The sequence below is a fragment of the Lineus longissimus genome, chromosome 17, assembly GCF_910592395.1.
Source record: "Lineus longissimus chromosome 17, tnLinLong1.2, whole genome shotgun sequence".
Classification (NCBI taxonomy): Eukaryota; Metazoa; Nemertea; class Pilidiophora; order Heteronemertea; family Lineidae; genus Lineus; species Lineus longissimus.
Genome location: NC_088324.1, coordinates 12,818,645 through 12,839,467, shown reverse-complemented (window position 1 = coordinate 12,839,467; position 20,823 = coordinate 12,818,645). Strand labels below are relative to the sequence as shown.

Sequence of the window (20,823 nt, the reverse complement as noted above, 5' to 3'; positions counted from 1 at the left end):
TTAAGATGCTTTTAAGACATTTAATTCCATGCCAACTACCAAATATTTTCACATTTTAGCATTTTTCAAGATGGCTGCGCCCATGGGAAAAATTTCCGTCCTCAGAAATGTGATGTTTTCTTGCCAAAAGTGCTTTTTAGCACGCTATTCAAGTTCCACTGTTACTTCAAAAGGTGTTAGGCATGATGAAGCCAGTAATGTCAATCAAGGTATGAGTATGTTTCAATTACAAAGGTTCCTGAAGGGAAGTATTAGTTGAGTAAGTTCCTGACATTGGATTTCTAAATCTATGGGAAGCCATCGCCATCAAAATTTCTGTTCTTAAAGTTCTCTGCGGTTTATTAACGAGGACTCAAGGAACGTCTTTTGATGCAGCCACAATAGTCCTGGAATTTGAAGGTTTGAGTTATAAACACATCTCGGGTTGCAGCAAACTAGTTTGAGAATTAGTTAGAAAATAAGTAGTTCATGTACTATTGTAGTCAGATAATAAGTTTGTCCCTATTCTCTTTCAGAATCTGAAAGGGAAACTTACCCACATCCAGACGGTGCCACTTCCAGCTATACCAAATCACGAGATAGAGTGGATGACTTTTTGACATGTTTTAGATCTCACCGAAGTAATGAAAATGACAAACTCTACCAAGGCCACATCCCCACAACACCTTTTCAAAAAGGTCTACTGGCTGCTGGATCTGGAGTGACGGCCTTTTTCAGTCCTTGGAGAGATGGTGAGACATAACAGTTGTTGATATAGTCTCATCAAAGATGTTTCTAATGATCTCGGTTTCAAAGGAGAAATATTCCGTTGAATGTGTAGAGAAACTTTCTAAAAATTAGCATCTTTTGAATTGCAGATATGGTACATTATTTTGGTGAAACTACTGGTTACCTGGCTTTGAGATGGATGAGACAGAAAATGATGGATGATCCTGTCGGAAGACAGATATTAGAGTATGTTTTTAAAAGAAGAATTGTTAGAAGGATTGTTCTACTCCTCCATGTACTTTTACACTGTTCTTTAAATAGATACAAGCCTTGAAAACTAGGAAGATGTTTATGTGAGAGAGAAATGATCTAGACATATGAAATTAAGCATTAAAGTAGAGTGGAACCTCACTAAGTGGACACCTCTGTTATTAGGAGATCTCTCTACATGTATATGGGCATTTGTCAGTTCCAAGGGTGTCCTAATAGAGAGGTGCTGTACTCTCTCAAACAGGGATAAATGCAAGACCAGAAGTCAAGTCTTGTTGACATCCTCATCAAATCCACATAAATAATCTGAAAAGAGAATTTACATCTCATGTTGCAGAGAGAAGCCTCGCATCAACTCATCAACTGTTGACCTCGACTACCTGAGCAAGCTGCCTCCTGGTACGCTTGGGAGAGAGTACATTACTTTCCTGGAGACAAATGTAAATATCCTAGCCACAACGAATCCCTGAAGGATACAATCAATCACTCATCTCATTTAGACATTTGAAATCGCCATGCGGATTGGGGACTCATTCATTCCAATCAAAATGATCAAAGAGGACTTTGGAGTTCTTCAGAGACCACCATTGGCATCTCAATAGAGCCATCACAGAGTGCCAACAGCATTAACCTATTGAACTCCCTACCAATTCTTGTGCTTCTTACAGAACATCACCCCAGATGATCGCCTTTGCGTCTCCTTCATAGATGACGTTGATCTAGCCTTCACCTTGACAAGATACCGAGAAGTCCATGACCTTGTCCATACTGTGCTAGGCATGCCTACAAACATGCTCGGGGAGGTGGTTGTCAAATGGGTCGAGGCAATCCAGACTGGTCTCCCAATGTGTTTTCTTGGAGCGTTGTTTTCACCACTCAGATTTGGTCCAGTGTAAGTATAATGCTACACTGTTCGAAAGAAACATCCCTCATTGTGAGCAACTATAATTATATTCTTCCTTAGTGTTTGGAGTAAACAACAATGTCCACTAGTCCCTATTGTTGGATTGTTGTGTTGCTCCAAGGACACACATTTCTGCCCCTCTTTCATCAGGGTGGCTGGCTTTGATTTGCATCTGTCTTCTTTACATGTCTTTAAACTAACCAACATAAATACTCATTGCATTTCCTTACGAGTTCTGAATTTTTTCTTTAGGTATCGACAGAGGTATTTATCAGCCTATTGGGCATGGTCACTTCGAGTTGGAGCACAGTCAAAAACATTACTGAATGTCTATTTTGAACGTCACTGGGAAGACAATTTGGAGGAGTTGAAGAGAGAGTGGAACATTGAACCTTTACCTGTTGTGAAGTGATTCCTTGGAGGCAAGATTGATTTCTGAAACACCAGAACATAGCATGGCAACAATTGTTAATGTTGGGCTGATGACTGGCATGTGCCTCTTACAGATTTAGGAGTTCACCATGTCATTCTTGGTCAATGGAAGTAAGGTGTTAATCCTCTGTCTGGAGTTTGAACAGGACCATTCTGTCACTCTCATATATTTGGTTAGCGGTTACCTCATTATAAATTCACCCAACTGTTATGCATTAATTCAATAATCATGTATTAATGCAAATCATGGTTCATGAATAAGAATTCATCATGTTTATGTCACAGTCCCTCAACAAATTTGTTAGAACTTAACAATCAGAAGATATTTATGCTATGTTCATGTGCATGCATATGCGTGCGTCTTTTCTTGGAAAGTGTGAGAATATATTAGTGTTTTATTTAACTTTGTTGACTTTATAATTGGTGTGCGGTATCACAACATGAAGCTGAAACGTCTGCTAGGCCATCAGCAGCTTTGACTGATGATGTCAAATTGCTGATGCTGCTATGTTGCAGGGATAAGTCGGGGCTATCGGGAACCATAACAACTCGTGCAGTAACAACTGTCAGGAGCCATCACTATTGAGACTGTAACAACTATCAGGAGCTGTAGCAACTACCTGGAGCCATCACAATTGTTACTGTAAAAACTGCCAGGAGCCATCATGGCTGATACTGTAATAACTGCAACGAACCATCGCAACTGATGCTTGACATTCTAAGGACCCATCACAATATTACCAAGGTCAAACAATGAGATAGGCGTTCACGTTGGCGTTTCGGCGGACTTGCGAAAACTCCCTAATGTGAAAGCCTAAGCAGTTAGCAGTGCCTCCGCTTTCTGAAGACAGGATGTTGTTGCGATAGAACACAGCGATATGGGTCCCATCAAAACATTTAGGCCAATTGAAATTGACAACCAGATACAGTTCAAAGATTTACCGATCGCATTACTGTTCTATTGTTTCAGATAATAAACGAGAAAGACTACAGAGCTGGTTACTTTAAGTGTAGAGCTTATGTCTGCTTTCGTCGAAAACATCCTAAATCATCGTAATTCTTTTTTTGTCTGCTCTCCTCGGTTCATTTTTGTTCCCGAATGTTGCAATAAAAGGTTAAATGATCGAGTCACCTTGGCGCCCAGGGCCACTCCTCTTATCTCCCCATTGTGACCTTCGTGACCTCTAGGAACTTTGAAAGATGACATTTTTAACAGACTGAAATATTATAGGCCTATATATGACCTTTGACCCTGGCCAGCTGATGAGTATCTATCTGAGAATTTTACAGTCAAAATGGACGTTGTGCAGTTACGTGATGCAATACTTAGTAACATTTGAAATTATCAGAGCAAAAATTCATTCCCACGGAATCAGCCAAGTATCCCATCCATATCCCAGCGGGGAGGTTCACGCAGCGACCACATTGTTTATTTGTGCCTGCCTAATTTGCACGTAACCCATATCGCAGCATGACCCAGTTGGCCAGCATCGGTTTCTATCGAGACGAGCATTTCTTAATGCGACTCTTTCCATGTAGGCCACAAATTCCCGAGATCTGGAAGGGTTGCTTATCAAACAGCCAAAGAGTTGGCATATTTTCTCCTTTAGCACCTTTCCGAGAAGCCCACTGTGAAACTGTTCTCTCGAGATTCAAGAAGGCCTTCATTTCCTCACCAACATCGTCATTTTGTTGTCGTTCACTCGTCAACTAAGAAGTCTAAAGTGAGTTTGTTGTTCCTATCACTTCAAAAGGAGGAATGGCAATGGACCTGTCAATCGGTTAAATCAAGACGATTGGGATCGGACTCTACAGTATTGGCTATTGGCTGCGAATGATCCCTGAACTTAAACTTGCAGGATTTCAAAGTCTTATCGCGTCAAATGGTTAAATCCGTCCGGGATCAAATCAACGTTGAGGAAAATTTGGCCAAAATAATTTGTCGCAAAATTCTCGGTCCCGATCTTGATGCGATTTCGATTGACAAAAAGAGAGGGAAGTTCTACTGTTACAGAGTGTTGTCATCCAAATTTGGCAACCAGGAACATTGCTTCCAGCCTCTGAAGCTCCAGATTTGAACTCGTCACCACGGAGACAGGCCAGTTCCTGGCACTCACGACACGTGGGAATATGTGCAGTTACGGCACAGACGGCCAGCAGCTTGCCGGGGATCTCCAGCTCCTGTTCGATAAGGCCACGGGCTCCTACTGCGGTTCCCAAGCATCAAAGACCAGTAACTTTACCGTGAATCAGCTTCTTGCTATGCAAGACGCGGGGAGGTTAGAAATGTTTGGCAGCCAAATCCAGGAGTTACCACAGGAAGGAATAGAAATGGTGGACCACAACCAGAATGGACAGAAACTAAACTTTCAAAAGGACGTTTTAAATTTTGAAAAGGACTTAAATGTCTGTACAGAGAATGCTGGGACTGGTGATGATCTTGAGGAGCTAGCGGATATGAAATTTTCAATAGGTAGGACTTTTAACCTTCTTTTTTCCACTTCAAAAATATTGAACATTCTGTTCATGCATACTTATAGTTGACTCCTCTTCAGTCCATTTCCGGGCGACAGGACGAAGCCGATCCACTGCATCCGGAGTATAGGAATGGGGGGGGGGGGGGGTTTCCGAGAAAGAGAACGAGCCTGGTTGATTCCGTTTTTTGGTGCGAGACGCCATCAGTATCAGTGATGTTTTCTGTCGAGAGGGACAGGAAAATAGGAGCCTGGTGAAAAGGTGCCATCTACGTCTTCGGTCCACTGAAGATGATTCATTGCACCCCTCCCCCCCCCCCCCGTACACACAAGGAAGTTTTTGTCATCATTAGCCTGACGAGTGTAATATACACTGCAACTTTCTAAGAAAGACTGTTTCGGTTTCTCAGACATCAGGCATTTCAGACATCATGACATTCTTCCTCAAAGTGATGTGATCGGAAGAGATCTAAGATTGTCAGGAAACACAGTTTCGCAGTTTAATGCTGAAGTAGCTGTTAATAGACCTAGATCTTTCGCCTGCACTCGAGTGCTGGTCATAAATAACATTCATCGCTTTGCAACATTCGTCTCGGCTAAAAACTGTACAAAAAATATATAGCGCTCAAAAAGCTAGGGTATAGGCCATCATTTTTGGTAGTTAGACATGATGGAGAGCATTATCAAAGCTATAGATCCGTGCATTGGTAAAATAATGTTGACGGCTGTCACAATTCGAAATGTCAGCCCGTTGTTAGATTACCTCCCTCGTTTTCTTTTCTCAGTATTATAGGAATCAGTACGATGCACTTTTGCTGAATTTTAGATTCCAAGTGGTCGTTTTATTGTTGTTTTACGACTGCAATACCTCGTAAAGTTACTACTGAGTCTGTTTCCTGCAGTTCTTGAAAACTTGAACTTTTGTCGTCCCAGATGTGTTGGAATATATTGCCCCCATTTCTCCGTTTAGTTGGCTCTCCTATGTGTATGTCGATTGTCAGCAGACAGCTATATATACTGCTAAAGGATTTTGCTGACAAGAAAGTGGGAGTCAAAAGCACACACGAACCATCATTAGATAAAAAGAATAGTGTACATATAGAACCGCAAAAGAAATTACTTCTCCGAGTGCGTTAATTTAAAAAAAAGGTTTTATGTTCGCACTTGTCATCATATTTTACTGGCTACCAGCGTTTATTTCTTCCTGTTCTAACTTGACATGTTTGAGGTTTTTATCAGTTGCACTTCAGTCTCTCAGCGAGATTCTTATGATTCATTGTACTTTCTATATCTCTCTCTGGAACGCTCTGGTGAAGAAGGGAATTAACACCCGACATTATACTGTAGCGGGAGATGGGCAAGGGCATTTTGGCTGCCAAACTGAAACTCGTTGTGATCTGTAGGCCTACAAACAATAACTTTGCCTGTAACTCCCATCAGGCGATCGCCTTGAAGTTGAACCCGAGATAAACATTAAGTGCAGCTGTCTTTAGTCACAGCGGGGTTAGCAGCCAAGACACTTGTTATGAAGATTAGAATCAAGTGGCTACCCTTTAAATACCTCGATTCAGTGATAATTTTGGAGACATAAACGAATTTGTTGTAGCCGATAGTGGTGTGAGGATAGACCTAAGTCGCAAATGCAGCTAATGCGCCAAAGAGCACCAGCGCATGTATTCTGGATATGTTATGACCGAAATTGGGACTTCAGGCCGACGCATCCCCCAAATGTTCATAATATGCAAGCTGAGTGGCAGGCCCAGGGGCCTCTTTTTTATTTTTTCGTGAATCCTTTCATCAGCCAAGCAACATTGATGGGCGGGCGCATTGTTATACTAATAGAAGTTTGAGTGAAATCTTTCTCAACTGGTGATTGCTCCCTAAATGACGCATCCATGTTCCCGATAGCCAACAAACAAGCACAGAAGTATCTTTATCGAGCCATGAGAGATTCATTCAATCAATCCACGTAGAACATGCTACAAACATCTGCTAACCATGTTCATGTTCTTAGATAGAGGCTGTTCCAGTAGACCCATCTTAAAGCCTTACAGCGACGAGGTTCACAGTGCGACTTTAAAAAACGAGAAGACCTGGTTTTGAGTGAAAATTACATGGTCACTTGCCGGGATTGAGCTGGATATGACAGTATTTTCTTCATCAAGCATATTTGTAACACTAAAATGTCGAATAGGTTTGACATTGTCATTAGCTGAAAGTTGTGTTATAGGAGCTTGGGAACGGATTGTAACGTAAGCCTTGATCCATTGGATACAAAGGTGTAGACATGGACTGCCTGTCATCCCATCAAGACCTCACGGCGTCGAATACGAGGAGATATGCTTTCCTGAGCAAGATAAGCGCGTTGACAACTCATGTTAGCAACCTTTTTATGATAAGATGGTCGATTGGCACTCTGAGCATCGGAAATGAAAGCCTCTCGTCAGTTTCAGGATCAAGCACAGTAATCCCTAATCGCAACATAGTACAATCTAGGCGGTTACTATCATGAGATTGTCAACTATATCATTGACTATCTTGCTGATGGCCCCGGGATGCACAATGAAAAAGTTCTTTCTCTGACCAGTTTTAGTACATAGATATTGCTGTATGACAGGGCAACTGCACATAGGGTCTTGGGGTATCCAAAGACTAGAAGAAGACTCTCTCTCAGTGCCAAGTGATTTTGGTCAATGACAAAGTAAACTTTTAGGCAACCGCTGCCCGAGGGAGCCGTCATGAGTATAAGTACCTTACCTACCTTTACCTCAAAGATGCTCTTCTGATAAGCGAGATGATAAGACCAGAACATGAGCAATATTTCTGAAGAGGCTCACTGGCGGGTGAGGTGAAAACTGCCGCGACTCTGGGCCCCACGTGTTGAGAAGGTTGAGTGTAGACGGGTCAGTCAATGTGGGTCAGGGTCGAGTGTAGCTTTTGGTCGTGGAATAACATTCCGTTTCCCTTCTGGATTCGATGTTCTGTACACAATTTTGGAGATTTTCGGTGTACAGGTTTGGATATTCGATATTCAGGAAACAATTTTGTGACTTGGAGGCATTAATAAATCCCTTCCCCTGACTTTGTTACGTTGATACCTCTGACTCGTTTCATAGTCAGTCATACGGGGTAGTTCTCCGAATTCCAAAAGAGATTCATTGACGAAGGATATTTTGTACTTGGCGTCCTTGACTTAAATCATCAACACACTCTTCAGTCCTTAACAATGCATGGTACTGTCGACTCCGAGCATTGCCCTGATGTCCCACTGAGTCTGGTGACGAGGAAATGTGACGTCAGCGAAGTGCCTACGTCAGTCGAAATTGTTGGCCAGTCAAACTACGCGGTCGCAGCAGAAGGTATGTAGCGTTGGAAACACTTGGCAAACTTCTGCGTCATTCCCTGATATCGCCGCTCACCACGTTCAAGCATTCGTTTGCTAATACTGTTTCATCAATTCTATGCCGTATACATGTGCATGTCAAAAGATGATAAAAACTTTGCTTCCATTTGCTGACCGACATTTTCAGTAACGTGAAACCTGAGATAGGATCAGACCGACGACGCAAATCACGATTTAGGCCTTAGTTGTTGACTCGCGAGGTCAGCTTCATGTCAACAAGAAAAAAAGCGCCTTTAACACTTTTCAAAATTTTCCTCCAGTTCTCAGCACTCCAAAAATCGGACACCAAACGTATCCTCAAGAAATGTAGGGGGTACAGGTATAATGAAGGGTATCGGTAAGTTTCCTGGTCAAGATATCCCTACACTTTCACTATTAGTTTGGAACTCTGCATACGGAAATGTGCGCACGACAAAACGAGGTTGTTGCAGGAGATAAATATATTAAGTTGAAGGACTGATTGTGGCAGCGGTTACCCTTTGAGTAGATGTCGACTGTTCATAACTTGAACGATATTCTTTCAACAAACTTCTACCTCAAAAATCGAGGGGCGAGGACGTTAATGAATGTTTGCAAATTCCTGAATGAATTGCAGACGATATCTTCTTACAGGAAGTGACTGTTTTCCGGCAGCAGGTTGCAAATAATCGACGTGAGCGAGACGCGCCATTCGCTCAAACGTCAGTAAAAAGTTACGGAGGAAAAAGAAGTATGAATTAAAGGTTGTGTTTGGAAGGAGGATTTGTTAGTGAACATGAAGAAGCTAGGAAGCTAAAGTTCCCAACCTCCACAACTGGCCTAAAAATCGAAAGAATTGCTTGACGACCTTGCTTGAGATTCCTGTTCCTCCGGATGCAGTGGACCGGTGTAGAAGTTTAAAATGTCCTAGGATAAAATGTCCGGGAACAAAGGATTCTATTATGCGCTGAGCTATTGACGGTCATTGCCTCTATAGAACCATATGCAATAATCTGTCAGAATACAATAGGCCCGGACACTTTTTCTAGGGGGGACACTTTTTACTTTTACACCGGCCTCGTCACTCACCATAAAGAGATCCAATTAGGATGACGCAATGGACTGCCCCGAGAGTCTATCGTTTAATTCGATGCCATCGTGGGCTGCAGGGTTCGTTTACACGACTGTTGAAAATCTTCTGCCATGGCCCAAGTAAACTGCCGATTGTATAAGCTCAGATTTTATCACATCGACATGATGTTGACCTCTGCTGATTGAGCCAGACACAACTGTCGACACGTCAACAACTTTAGAATATTTCAAGTGGCGCAAACCAAACTGTCTTGGCTACCAAGGCCAGATTTGTATTCTTCGTTTTACGGGACGGGCGTTTCAGATTAAGATTTGAGCCTTTTTGATGCTGACTGCTTGCAGTAACAAATGTCGTTACAACTGTACCATTGCAGGTCTTGTCGGAAGTAACATCGCTGACCGTGTGCATCAAGCGCACTCAATTCTGCATGCATGGTGCTCCATTCCGATGATCTAATCTACATTTTTGTCTGTCCTCACCTATAGGCTATAAACAAAATGGCAAAGATACTCTCGTCTTGTTCGATTGGCTACACCTTGTTCTAAACATCCATCACCTACTTGAGATATTCGCAAACATTGTCAGAGATACCACAACTGTTGTGGTAAGACATGGCAGCGGTATAAATATTATTCTTACTCCAGGCCCTCGTCTACCGTTTGTCAATAGCCACGAGTCGTGATGTTATTGACTTTAAAAAGGCAATCAAACTACACGTGTTTGTGCAGTTTCTTGCTTGCTAGTGCACATAAAGCAATCAAAACTACACGTTTTGGTGAAGTTCCTAGGCCTTTAAATCTATGGACTGCTGTTCTGTGTTCGTACTCAAAAACGATACCGTGCCATTTTGATAATGATCATCATTGCGGCTGTACTGGAATGTTTGTTTGGCCTGACTGTCTGCTTTCTTGCTCCTGAAGAGAGCCACTTACCTCCTCCTTTAGAAGCGAGATATCAGCCATGAACCTCTACAAACCATTGACATCTTACAGGCATGCCCGTCAGGAGAGGTCTCGCATCAGTGGTGTGTCATTTTTTCTCAAAGTTCACGAAATGTATTCAGCTCAGACTCCTTCTTTACGAGTCCACGTTATGGTCGAAAAAAGGATAATTGATTATATATAGGCGCTTTGGATCTGATGCTTTTGATATTTCGTCGATTTTTTTCTGTCGAATGTGCTAACAAAGCATTCATTTTTTGTTTCAGAAGATGACGAATTTCGAAACCCAGAAGACAAAGATTCCAAATCTAACGCTCGCAAACAGAGACGCAACAGGACCACATTCAACAATACTCAGTTAGCAGCCTTGGAGAGAGTCTTTGAGAGGACGCACTACCCTGATGCCTTTGTGAGGGAGGAGCTGGCGAGAAGGGTCAACCTGAGTGAAGCCAGGGTGCAGGTTAGTCTAAAAACGCTAAAAGCAGTACAACTACAATCCTTGTCAAGAAAGTACCGGGGTAAATCTTTTCCTCCGCTCTGTGTTCTTATGCATATAGTATATGTATAAGCACGTGACGATAGATTGATAGATCATCATCCGGTGGTGCCAGCGATGGTGCTTGTGACTCCATGAAACCCTCAAAAAGTACTAATACAGTTTAAAGCTGAACTGTCTATAAAATGTTGCATTGTCGTACGCTTTCTGTAACAAGCACCAGCTTCCCTTTTCAGGTTTGGTTTCAAAATCGACGAGCGAAATTCAGACGAAACGAACGCAACATTCTAGCTCAACGTAACAACCTCCTACAGCAGCAAGACCCGCCCGCTTCCATGGAATTGCCAGTTGGAACGTCAAGACCAACGTCAATCACTCCAGAATGCCTTACATGGTCAACGAGCGCCACCTATAGTCCCAACACATCATCTACATCAAGTTGTGCGCTGGCGGATTTATCAGCTGTGGCCACCACTTGCACCAATATCTGTGTCCCCCCCTTTGCGGCAGTTGGCTCAAGCATCGCAAATCTTCGATTAAAGGCCAGGGAGTATAATAGTCTTTCCCAGCCCCAGTTCCCTGGACCCCTCTGATCATGACGTCATGAATTCATTTGCATATCATTAAAACGACCATATACATTTTGTATATGTAGCAATCCATTGTGCTCACCATGTGACATACTCCAGAGACTATGTATCATAAACGATATGCACTTTTGCCTTCAGATTTCCGCCTGCTATGTTCAGTAATGAAATCAATCAATTAAAAGGACGTTGATGTGGAGAGACGAATATTTAGATACTTTGACAGTTGTATGTGTTTTTATGTGATTGTGTGACAGAACAAAACATGGCTACTCTGGTGGCCATCTTGCCCGCCATCTTCTTGCCTTAAAGTTTATCTCGCCGCCAAGACGATTGAAGGATATTCTCTCTGCCAGGACTGACTTCCATCTCATTACTCCGTGAGGTCCCGCGCATCTGGCACAGGCGCGTGAGAATATCCAAAGCAAAAATATCAATAGCGATTGATCAGTCCCCACAAAACCTGGACAATAAAGCAGTTTCTTTCGAATTGAATGATTGAAATAACCAAACTGTTTTACTAGACACATACGCGAATTCATACAGAGGATGAAATTGACTGATTTTGCAGATTTTACCATGCATATATATTCTTGTATATAACCACACATTAGTTTAGATTTTGTACAAAAGAGACTAGTGCACGAATAAAAGAGCTTTATATAAAAATAAATAGCATTTTTGTTGAATGAAATACGAGTACCGTACATACAAGCGATTCTGGGTGGATTGATTATTTCTGTTTCTTGGTTTCTGGTCTCCTATACCTTGAGGCAGTCGTTGAAACCGTGCAAATTCCACGTCTCTGGTATGAGAGTGGATGATCGTTTGATCAACGGAACAGGAATAGGAACTTACTCAAACTTCCCAGAAATTCTTCCTTATCTTGTAACCCAATATTCTACCAAGAGCTACTTAATTCTATTTATCATAATCGTCGTTACTAGTACTCGGAACACAAAATTTGAAATGAATTTATTTTCATTCGGCTTGATGCGATATGTATTTATAAATATACACGTACTCTATAAATAGGTTTCAAACGTTTTGCAGTGGGCAAATAATACTTTGTCTGTGCGAGATACAGGAATCAATATTCAATAATACAGTCACAATCATCTTGTGTAAAAAAACCGACTCAATTTACACTGTATTTTACCGATGTGATATGTGGTTGTTCCCAATGAGTGTTTCCATACAACAGACAGGTACAGAGACCGTGTTGTCAATTCGGGAACACAGAAAAACGTGTCAATCTATCTTTCAGCGTTCCCAAACAATGAGGGGTAACACTGAGAAATGGATACACTCAAAAACGTTACACCGGTACACAGTCATCCATTATCATAATGAATCTTTGCCCAGCCCTTGTGTCCTTCTCATATCTATCCTTCCGAACCGCCAGCAACACAATTGTCTCTCTAGCTTCCTATCTCCCCATCCTGATGTTTACCGAGTTGGCATATTGCTAATCAAAACCTTCCTAGAAACTCCTCAACTACCAAACCCCGTGTCCAGCCTGAAACCCACCTCCATCCGGCTCTCGAGCCTGGCGCGCCGCGGCATACTCACTGTCGATGTCGCTTCTGGCCAAACGGCCCGCGATTTCCTCATCACAACATATTGAAACTCTTCCCGAAACCTGCTCCCCGCCGCGCAATACAGAATGAAGTTAATGGCGTGGTTCAAATAGGCAAAAAACTGCAGCACCGAGTAGGCCAACTCGTATTTTACTTTGATCTCCTTGGGGTTGTTGTCCCATCCTTCGTAGATGATGTTGAAAAACATCAAGGGTGTCGTACAAACCATGAAAGCAAATGTGTTCGTCATCATGATGATTGTTTTGTTTTTGAAACGCCCTGCCGTCTGCTGCTGCCCGTTACTCCTCAGCAGACGTATTTTGGCAAAAATGACGATATTGCTAACCAACATTGCTATCATGGGGACGCCCCAATACAGCATCCGATCTAACCAAACTGAGCCAAACTTCTCGAAATCTGCAAATGGCGGATTCGGAACACAAGAATCACCGATCAGCTTTTTCGTGAAGAAGTATCTTGTGTTGACGGCGAACAAGACAATTGTTACAACCGCAAGTGACCCGGCCGCCGTTCTCGTTGTGCTCAATGTTTTTAACTTCGTTGGCAGCCATACTGCGATGACCCTTTCTACAGATACCAGCACCAGGACCCATGAGGATAATTCTGTCAGGAAGAGTGGCGCGAACCAGAAGAATCTACACCCAAAATCTGATGCGAGTTGAACAAAATGGCCGGTGGCGTAGCTTATCGTTTGCGGCACCAATGCAAAATAGACACACAACAGGTCCACGACAGCAAGATAGGACAACAAGATACTGGTTGTGGAATGTTTCAATCGGACACTGCGGAGGACAGCAAGGGACAGAGGGTTCCCAATCGAGGCCAACACCGCAATGAAAATAGTTCCGAGCACTCTGATGACAACTGCTGACCTATATTCCGCGAACGCCGTTAACTCGGTAACACTGTCTGCTAAAGTTGTCCTAACGTCCCCGTTGACAAAAGGGGGAACGGTTGTCGTATTCCACGTGGCATTTATTTCCGGTTCCATAGTCATGGTGTCACTAGTCCCTTCCGGTTCCATTATGCTGGTCATATTTGACTTGTCAGGCCGTATTTGTGAACGGACGAAATGCATTTGCCACATCCTCGTAATTCATGGTCAAAACGTTGCAAAGGACACCGTTAATAGTTTTTGTTCTTCTCCAAAAGAAATACGGTACGTTTCAGTTGTTTGACCGGCGGGTAAGGCAAATTGTGTTTTACCGGCAATACTGCAATAGGCCGACAATGAAGTTGCGGTGCAGTGTTTTCCTCAAAGAATGGCTTCAATTCGAAAAGGCATTACATGTATGCCACTTACATCTCCAAGTCCTGAACATTTCCGCAGTCAAGCACTAGTTTAATTTGAACTTGAAGTCCTTTTAATCATCAATAAAACGCTTCGAAGAACTTGAAATGTTGAGATCAGCATCGTTCACAACCTTTGTGTCATGTAATGCGGAGAATATCCTTCACTTTTAACTTCCCATCGCTTTGGAAAAGCTTCAGTTGCCATGGCAACGCTACTGTTTATTATTGGCATCACAAAACGTGGTTGGACATTTGAAAAGTGATACCTTCAACTATAAAGTGAGGTTGCATGATGTAGCGAAGTCTAACATTGATCTCATGAGTATATATACCTGTTGATTCGAGCAGTTTATCAATTCTGTCTGGGTTCAGAGAAATACTCCGGTATGGTGATGATGTACATCAAAGTTGGAATGTGAATCAGCGCCAATTTGACCTACTGGTACAAAAAGAAGCAACTCTAGTGGTTGAATATATTTCAAAATGGGGTGATTTCCGGGTGCGGCAGTTTTAAAATGCTGTTTATAGCGATTTAACTGAAGCCATCTTTTTGCTCAATGAATCCGACTCCTCCCAGAATAGCAAAAATAGATTTATGAAATCGATACTTGAAATTACAACTCATGAAATAAACATCAATTGCATAAAATGCCTTCACTATCACTTTGTTGTTACAACATCAACGCCTCCTCGGGCACTTTTTTTGGGATGATTCCGGGTGTACTTGACACACCCAATGCAAGCTCACCTGAGATGTCAGTAACCAATGACAATAACATAGTCTTTGATATCAATGAAATTTCCATTTGTTCTACTTTTACTAGAATTGGCGCTCGCGCAATTAACGAAAATTCGTCCTGACCGCCACGCACGCAATTTCGTCAGAAAGAAATGACAATCCGTCCGCTCATATTCAAATGGGAACACGTTCTCGTGTTTGGTAGGAATTATCCTCAGTGTACAAATCCTCATCTCTCATTCAAAGCAGGCGTCATTTACTCTAAGAAAGAACTTTCGTTTATTCAAAAAATATCTCTTTCCTACAAGACAATCGAAAAATCGGGCCCCTTCATCAAGTTAGATAGACTTTGTAGCGTCCCTCTTTAGCCAACTCAGCACATTCCAGATCCTAAAATCGCATTTGCCTTGCCGAGCTGTAAACCTGACTTCCTTGCAATGACCAATATATATTTCTGACATAGGGCAGTTGTATTTGCACACGTTTCGCCGCAGCAATCGGTACAACCAGTCTTCCCCTTTCTGATTTGATTGATGATGTCGCCGTCTGAGTGCTGGGGGCAGGATGTGACACATGTAAGTCTGTCAAGAGAGAAGCAAGTCTAACGTTACAGTAGCGAATATTATAGCAGAAATGTCCAAAAGCGTTCGATCTTATATGCTCATATTTGTACTGTCCTAAACTTGTGAACGGCTGTCGCTGTCGCCGCAAGGCTTGTTTCGAAACTCGGCTCGGCTAACTGTTTAGGCATACAGTGGCTTAAGTAACTATCAACTTTTGAACAAATAACATTGAATGTTCATCATCGTGAGAGAAAGTAGACTATTACAAACCTTCATCATCCTCCTGAAGCAGTGCCACCTGTCGTCAACATAGTCAAGGAATGTCTTCCAAATGTCGTATGTCGTTTCATGCTTCAGCCATGTTGCTATCATAAACACGTGGATGGGCTTCATCTTCCCAAGTCTGCCAAACGAGAGAAAAAATACCACCATAAAGTGATGTTTCATTCGAAAAGAAATCCAAACGGAAGATGGTATGATTACAAGCCTTTCGGCGACGTAGTTCTAACGCTTAAACGTATGGCTATTCGCATGTCTGTCAAAAAAGGAAATGATCATTTTTTGGTTGACACCCTTGCTTTCTGTGAGCATACACCCATTGCTACACCCTCTGACACCCTGTGATAGCTGTCCTGGGTCATGAACAATATCCACTCTTTCCCAGCAACCACTTTTATTTCTCTACCTTGAAAGCATAATGGCATCATCCAGTAACCTTATACGCTGAATCCGAGGTATAACCTTATAATTATTAGCGACCGTCTCGGCAATGTGAGTCCACGTATTAGCATCATAGTTAACCCTGTACGCCCCAAATACGCCCGGGTCCAGTATTACGAAAATATTATTCCGGGAGTGGTATGGAAGCGTTATGTTCGTGGACTCTGCCAAAAGGAAGTTCGGCCCGACAACGTTTGTCCCCAACACTCCGATGGAGTATGGTATTGTCCATGATTGTGACACGTTCTTCTTCGGCGTTCTAATGCAGGCTTCTAGCCTCTCTTGAGAGATGCGTATCACTCCGGTCTCCTTGGAGTAATCTGCGGTCACGATGGGATGCCCTGCAGTTGTCAACCAGGTTGTCACCATTGAGACAGCACCGCGACGAAGGTCTTCGTCGGGGATTACCTAAAAGAGACAGAAACGGTTGTCAAAGGTCAGCCGAGTAACATTGGTGGTAAGACTCAATTTGGAAGTGCATCACGAACCTATCAGGCAATATCCTTGCCTGTTCGCGTATATCACTATTATTTTGCAGAAATGGTGCCGTTCCTAACTTGACAATCTTTTATAAACTATCCAAGATCGCCACTCAGAGCACTAAACGTTGGTATATTTTATCAACGTATAGTGTAACTTATCCTAGTCCCGAAATGCGTTGCCAGGGTTTACAGTTGAGTATGTGACATTCCTCTAACGAGTTACCTTTTGGAGGCTTTTTATGAAGTTTCTGTAAGTGACGGTGGTGAACGCGTTGGAGGTTACATAATGTCGTATAACCTTCCTGAAGGTGTCTTCTCCAATGACGTGGTTTAACATCCTGAGTAGGAGATGGCCCTGTAAAATTACATGATACGTTGTCTGGTACTGGTAGTTTTGGGGTTTTAACACAGTTTTACTTGACTTTTGGCTTTGAGCGTCTCTTGAAGGGGTTCTTGCTTGGCTTAGTACATTGTTGCTAAGCTTCTGTGTATTTTCGATTGTCTTTCGCGTCTCTTGCTTGGCTTCAGCTTCCCTTGCTTGGCTTTAGCGCAATGCTGCTTTATAGCTTCTGTATATTCTTAGCTTTTATATTCAATTTGCTTCAGCGTACCCTTGGTTACGCCGTTAATGCATTGCTGCAGTGTTGCTGGAATTGGAATTTACCTTTGCGTAGGCTATGGAGTCGAATATATCGAGTAACTTCTCTGGGTTGTAAACTGTGTCTCTCATGGTCATGCTGAAGGGATGGATGTCCCGCATGAGGGCTTCTACTCTGGCCTTGTGGATGGCTCCATCCTGTGACGAAATACAGAATTATGACTGCAACAAATTACCTCACCGGAAAAATTGCATGGGCGAATAAGTAGAAGAACAAAAGACCTCGATCGACTTTAAAACCCAGTACTACGTGATGTCTTTTGGCGACAACTCCAGTTTAAAGATACATGGTTGCTGATATCTTAATGTCGTATCTTAAATCTTACCAAGTCATATTTGTTCTTGAGAAGCGCCGCTGTGATCTTCGTGGAGAAATAGGTGGCGAATCCTTCATTTTGCCAGACGTCATCGAAGCCGGAAATCGTCAACAGATTCCCGAACCACTGCAGGAGAAAGAAAATACGTCTCAGCGATGGAAAGTTATTGGTCTGTCACACTATTATGAATGCGACAAAACAATGGCGCAGGCGGGAGCCTTTTTCGTTCGAAGGCTTATGAAACTCCAACGCGAACACCTATCTCATGTCGAGCAATGTGATAGGCGTCGGGAGCCTTTTGGCGAAAACTCCCTTATGGCCTCAACTTGGTCCTCTTAAAGATGAATTCTTCCAGGAGCAGGTTCAAACACCGAATCCGACATACCTGATGTGCCAACTCATGGGCAAGTAGTCTCAAGCTCCGCCCAGTCTTCTCATGGTCCCAATGGCTGGTCTCCTCACATCGGCGGCACGCCATGCTCTCTTCCTGGTATATTACAGCGCCCCAGTTCTCCATACCACTTGCGGTTAGTCCCATCACCATAATAATGTCTGAAGAGGGAAATGAGACAAAGACGGATAGAGACAACATTTACGACACTCTTCAAGCACGGATTAGTCGAAGGGAAAACTGACACGTTTAGGAATGCTGATTTTTGTGGAACCTTTACGTTGTTATTCCTTTATGGTAGGGATGAAAGTTATATGTTTACCAAGTAACACGCCCGAATGGCAAAACAAAACTAATTACTCAAAACTAGCAATGCGATTTCAACTCTCAACTATTATCTTTTATCGAATCTTACCTAGTTTGGGGAGTGGAAATTTGGAAGACGTGTATTCCTCTAGGTAATCAATTATCTTTGGCGCCATCTGAAGGGCAAATGTCATACTAGGCATCATCGCAGACCGCGCCCACAGTCGGATCTGTAGAAAAAAATATGCGACGATAATCAATAATATAGACACATTTTTGCTAATGGATTCTGGAAATGCATACATTAGGGAAATGTCTTCGGTTACAGCACAGCACAGCAAGACGAGTGTCTGCAATGTTGTGCCACGGGCTTGTACACCCCCCCCCCCCCCCACCCCCCCGGCCCTATCCCCGTCTACAGAATAAAGTTTTCCTGCTTACCTTCAACCCCCTTTTGGTTGTGACAGTTCGATGGTTGAAACTCCCTACGAATATACTGAGGGTGTAAACAGTCATTGGCTGCGTTGTTTCAAAAGTATCCGCCGTCCATCCATCGATTCTGCAAAAGAAATTGAAGCAGGCGTTTAGAGTACTGGTCAGAGGTAACATTCTTCCACAGATCAGTAGAGTGCCTCGAGTGACGCGGTCAGCAAGAAAGAAGACCATCCAATACACCTCTGGTAAGAAACAGTCCTCGCCGCAGGAACTTGAACCATTTCGCGGATGAAATTACATCTGACCTAGAGTCATTTATTGCACTTTCACAACTTTCCAAACATCCTATTAACCGTACCAAGCCTACCGTGCTTTCGAAGCTTTCATCGGCATGTTTGAGAGGCTTGTGAGAGGAGCCTTCCGCAGAATAGTCAGGTTGAAGGTCGCCTTGTACCTCGGTTCGCTGAAGCAGGGGAAGTGGCGGTGGGCGAACATGGGTTGGAAGAGGTTGGCCACTACATATCTACAAGAGAAAGAAGGGAAGGGAAAGGATCAAAGATATTCGCTCAAGAATGGAGAATAAGATGATAAGCATTAGCTTTACGACTTTTTCAGATCGCGGGTGGTGAAACTTGCGCTGCGGCAACCTGATCAGGCGAACGTTGTCACTACCAGTATACCTTCATACCTCATTTTACCATTCTCTTTATAACTGTAGTAATGCAATCCCCATCCTCCTTGGTGCAAATAACTCTGAAAAGGCATTCTGACTTCATAGCGTCCATCTTTCCTCAGGGGCGACCCTAGTCCGATGGTCATTATCTGTCTTCGCGAATCAAAGACCAATCTTACAACTGATATATTCGAGCCCGCGACCTCACGCACGTGGACATATCTGCTGTCAATTTCAATATCTTTGTAATTTAATTGGATTTCATCGACAACTTGTTTTGCTTGGATGGTTATTGTTACGTGGCCTCTAGCGTCAAACTTCGAGGTGTCATTTTCGTAGATGTTTGGCCGTATCTCGAGGTTATAATGGAGAGGTAGAACTGTCCCTGGGAGGAGATATTTGGACTTCTCTGCCGCGATGGAAGCTTGACCTGGGAAAATCAAAAAGAGAAACTTGGAGTTGAAAGAAATAGACAAAAAGTAATACTGGGTTTTCTGTCACCCGAGACCATGGCTCAATACAAAGACGGATTGCTCAATCCCATGCTGAGGGCGTACCTGATCATGGTCAAAAAGATTTTGGTCCGTGGTCATGGAAAACGACAGTTTTCCCTTGCTCATCAGACGGGACTCCTCGTTTTTGGCAGAGGACAATGAAATTCTCCGTATCCCCGCTACGAACCCCCCCCCCCTTTTGACGGAGGGGCCAGGAAAAGAATGAATTACCTACCCTTATTGAACGTGTTATTTGCACAACCACACGACCCATCCGAATACGGTCCATCATAAGAGCACAAACTTCTAACGATAGCACAAACGTCTGCCGGACACATTAAATAGTCTTCCAAACATAACACAACACAGAAAAAACTCAGTAATATGAATGGATATACTCTCAGTAACAACATGACACGGTAGATATTTGCCTCCGAATCGGGAGGAGACCAAATAAACAACGCTTTCGAAAGACAACCTTGACTGCCCTAATTTATTCACGGAATGAGATTATCCTTTCCACTTTCCAAAGTCATCAGAAAAGACATCTGGCCATACAATCAGCTATCCTGCGCCTAAGTAACTGTACGAAGACATAGCGAATGCAGAATGCCGATCTGACGCGCAGAAAAGACTAAGGACAGGTGCTTGCGAAGAATGAGAGTGAGCAAAGTTTCCCTTATTGCGTCCACTTGACAAGTGAAGACTTTCATATGAGGGGAACATTCATGGATTCAAATATCTATGAAACATAAAACGAATATAGAGGCAACGCTTCTGATCAGTATAGATAGGTATGATTAAAGGTTAAGAGTCCTTCAGAGAAAGATTGAAGTACTTCATATAACTTGTGAAGTACATGTAGTTCCCTAATGAACCCACGTG

The 20,823-nt window shown here is 42.9% G+C and overlaps 4 protein-coding genes across 6 annotated transcripts; 2 read left to right on the top strand and 2 right to left on the bottom strand.

Moving 5' to 3' along the window:
- Nucleotides 1-70: 70 nt before the first annotated feature.
- On the top strand, nucleotides 71-2,717 carry LOC135501507 (ubiquinone biosynthesis protein COQ4 homolog, mitochondrial-like). Its single transcript, XM_064793653.1, has 6 exons — nucleotides 71-209; nucleotides 516-731; nucleotides 858-954; nucleotides 1,316-1,418; nucleotides 1,647-1,870; nucleotides 2,135-2,717. Exons 1-6 carry the CDS (start codon nucleotides 71-73, stop codon nucleotides 2,292-2,294), a joined length of 939 nt encoding a protein of 312 aa, XP_064649723.1. The 3' UTR covers nucleotides 2,295-2,717.
- An 895-nt stretch (nucleotides 2,718-3,612) lies between these two features.
- LOC135501785 (paired mesoderm homeobox protein 2-like) lies at nucleotides 3,613-11,560 on the top strand. 3 transcript variants are annotated; one of them, XM_064794097.1, is made up of 3 exons: nucleotides 3,613-4,787; nucleotides 10,453-10,643; nucleotides 10,916-11,560. In XM_064794097.1, exons 1-3 carry the CDS (start codon nucleotides 4,445-4,447, stop codon nucleotides 11,270-11,272), a joined length of 891 nt encoding a protein of 296 aa, XP_064650167.1. In that variant the 5' UTR covers nucleotides 3,613-4,444; the 3' UTR covers nucleotides 11,273-11,560. The 3 variants fall into 3 exon arrangements, with proteins under 3 accessions (XP_064650167.1, XP_064650166.1, XP_064650168.1); XM_064794096.1 differs by having other exon boundaries at nucleotides 3,615-4,787; nucleotides 10,450-10,643; XM_064794098.1 differs by lacking the exon at nucleotides 3,613-4,787 and adding an exon at nucleotides 7,552-8,147 and having other exon boundaries at nucleotides 10,450-10,643.
- A 1,200-nt stretch (nucleotides 11,561-12,760) lies between these two features.
- LOC135501031 (probable G-protein coupled receptor 139) lies at nucleotides 12,761-13,891 on the bottom strand. The gene has a single exon (XM_064792749.1). The coding sequence runs from the start codon at nucleotides 13,889-13,891 to the stop codon at nucleotides 12,761-12,763; it is 1,131 nt and encodes a 376-aa protein (XP_064648819.1).
- Nucleotides 13,892-15,228: 1,337 nt separating this feature from the next.
- On the bottom strand, nucleotides 15,229-19,464 carry LOC135501030 (glutamyl aminopeptidase-like). Its single transcript, XM_064792748.1, has 11 exons — nucleotides 19,460-19,464; nucleotides 19,139-19,294; nucleotides 18,778-18,895; nucleotides 18,446-18,566; nucleotides 18,025-18,191; nucleotides 17,649-17,765; nucleotides 17,329-17,460; nucleotides 16,888-17,019; nucleotides 16,148-16,590; nucleotides 15,733-15,865; nucleotides 15,229-15,480 (listed from the first exon to the last, which is right to left on the bottom strand). The coding sequence occupies exons 1-11, from the start codon at nucleotides 19,462-19,464 to the stop codon at nucleotides 15,238-15,240; spliced, it is 1,767 nt and encodes a 588-aa protein (XP_064648818.1). The 3' UTR covers nucleotides 15,229-15,237.
- Nucleotides 19,465-20,823: the final 1,359 nt, after the last annotated feature.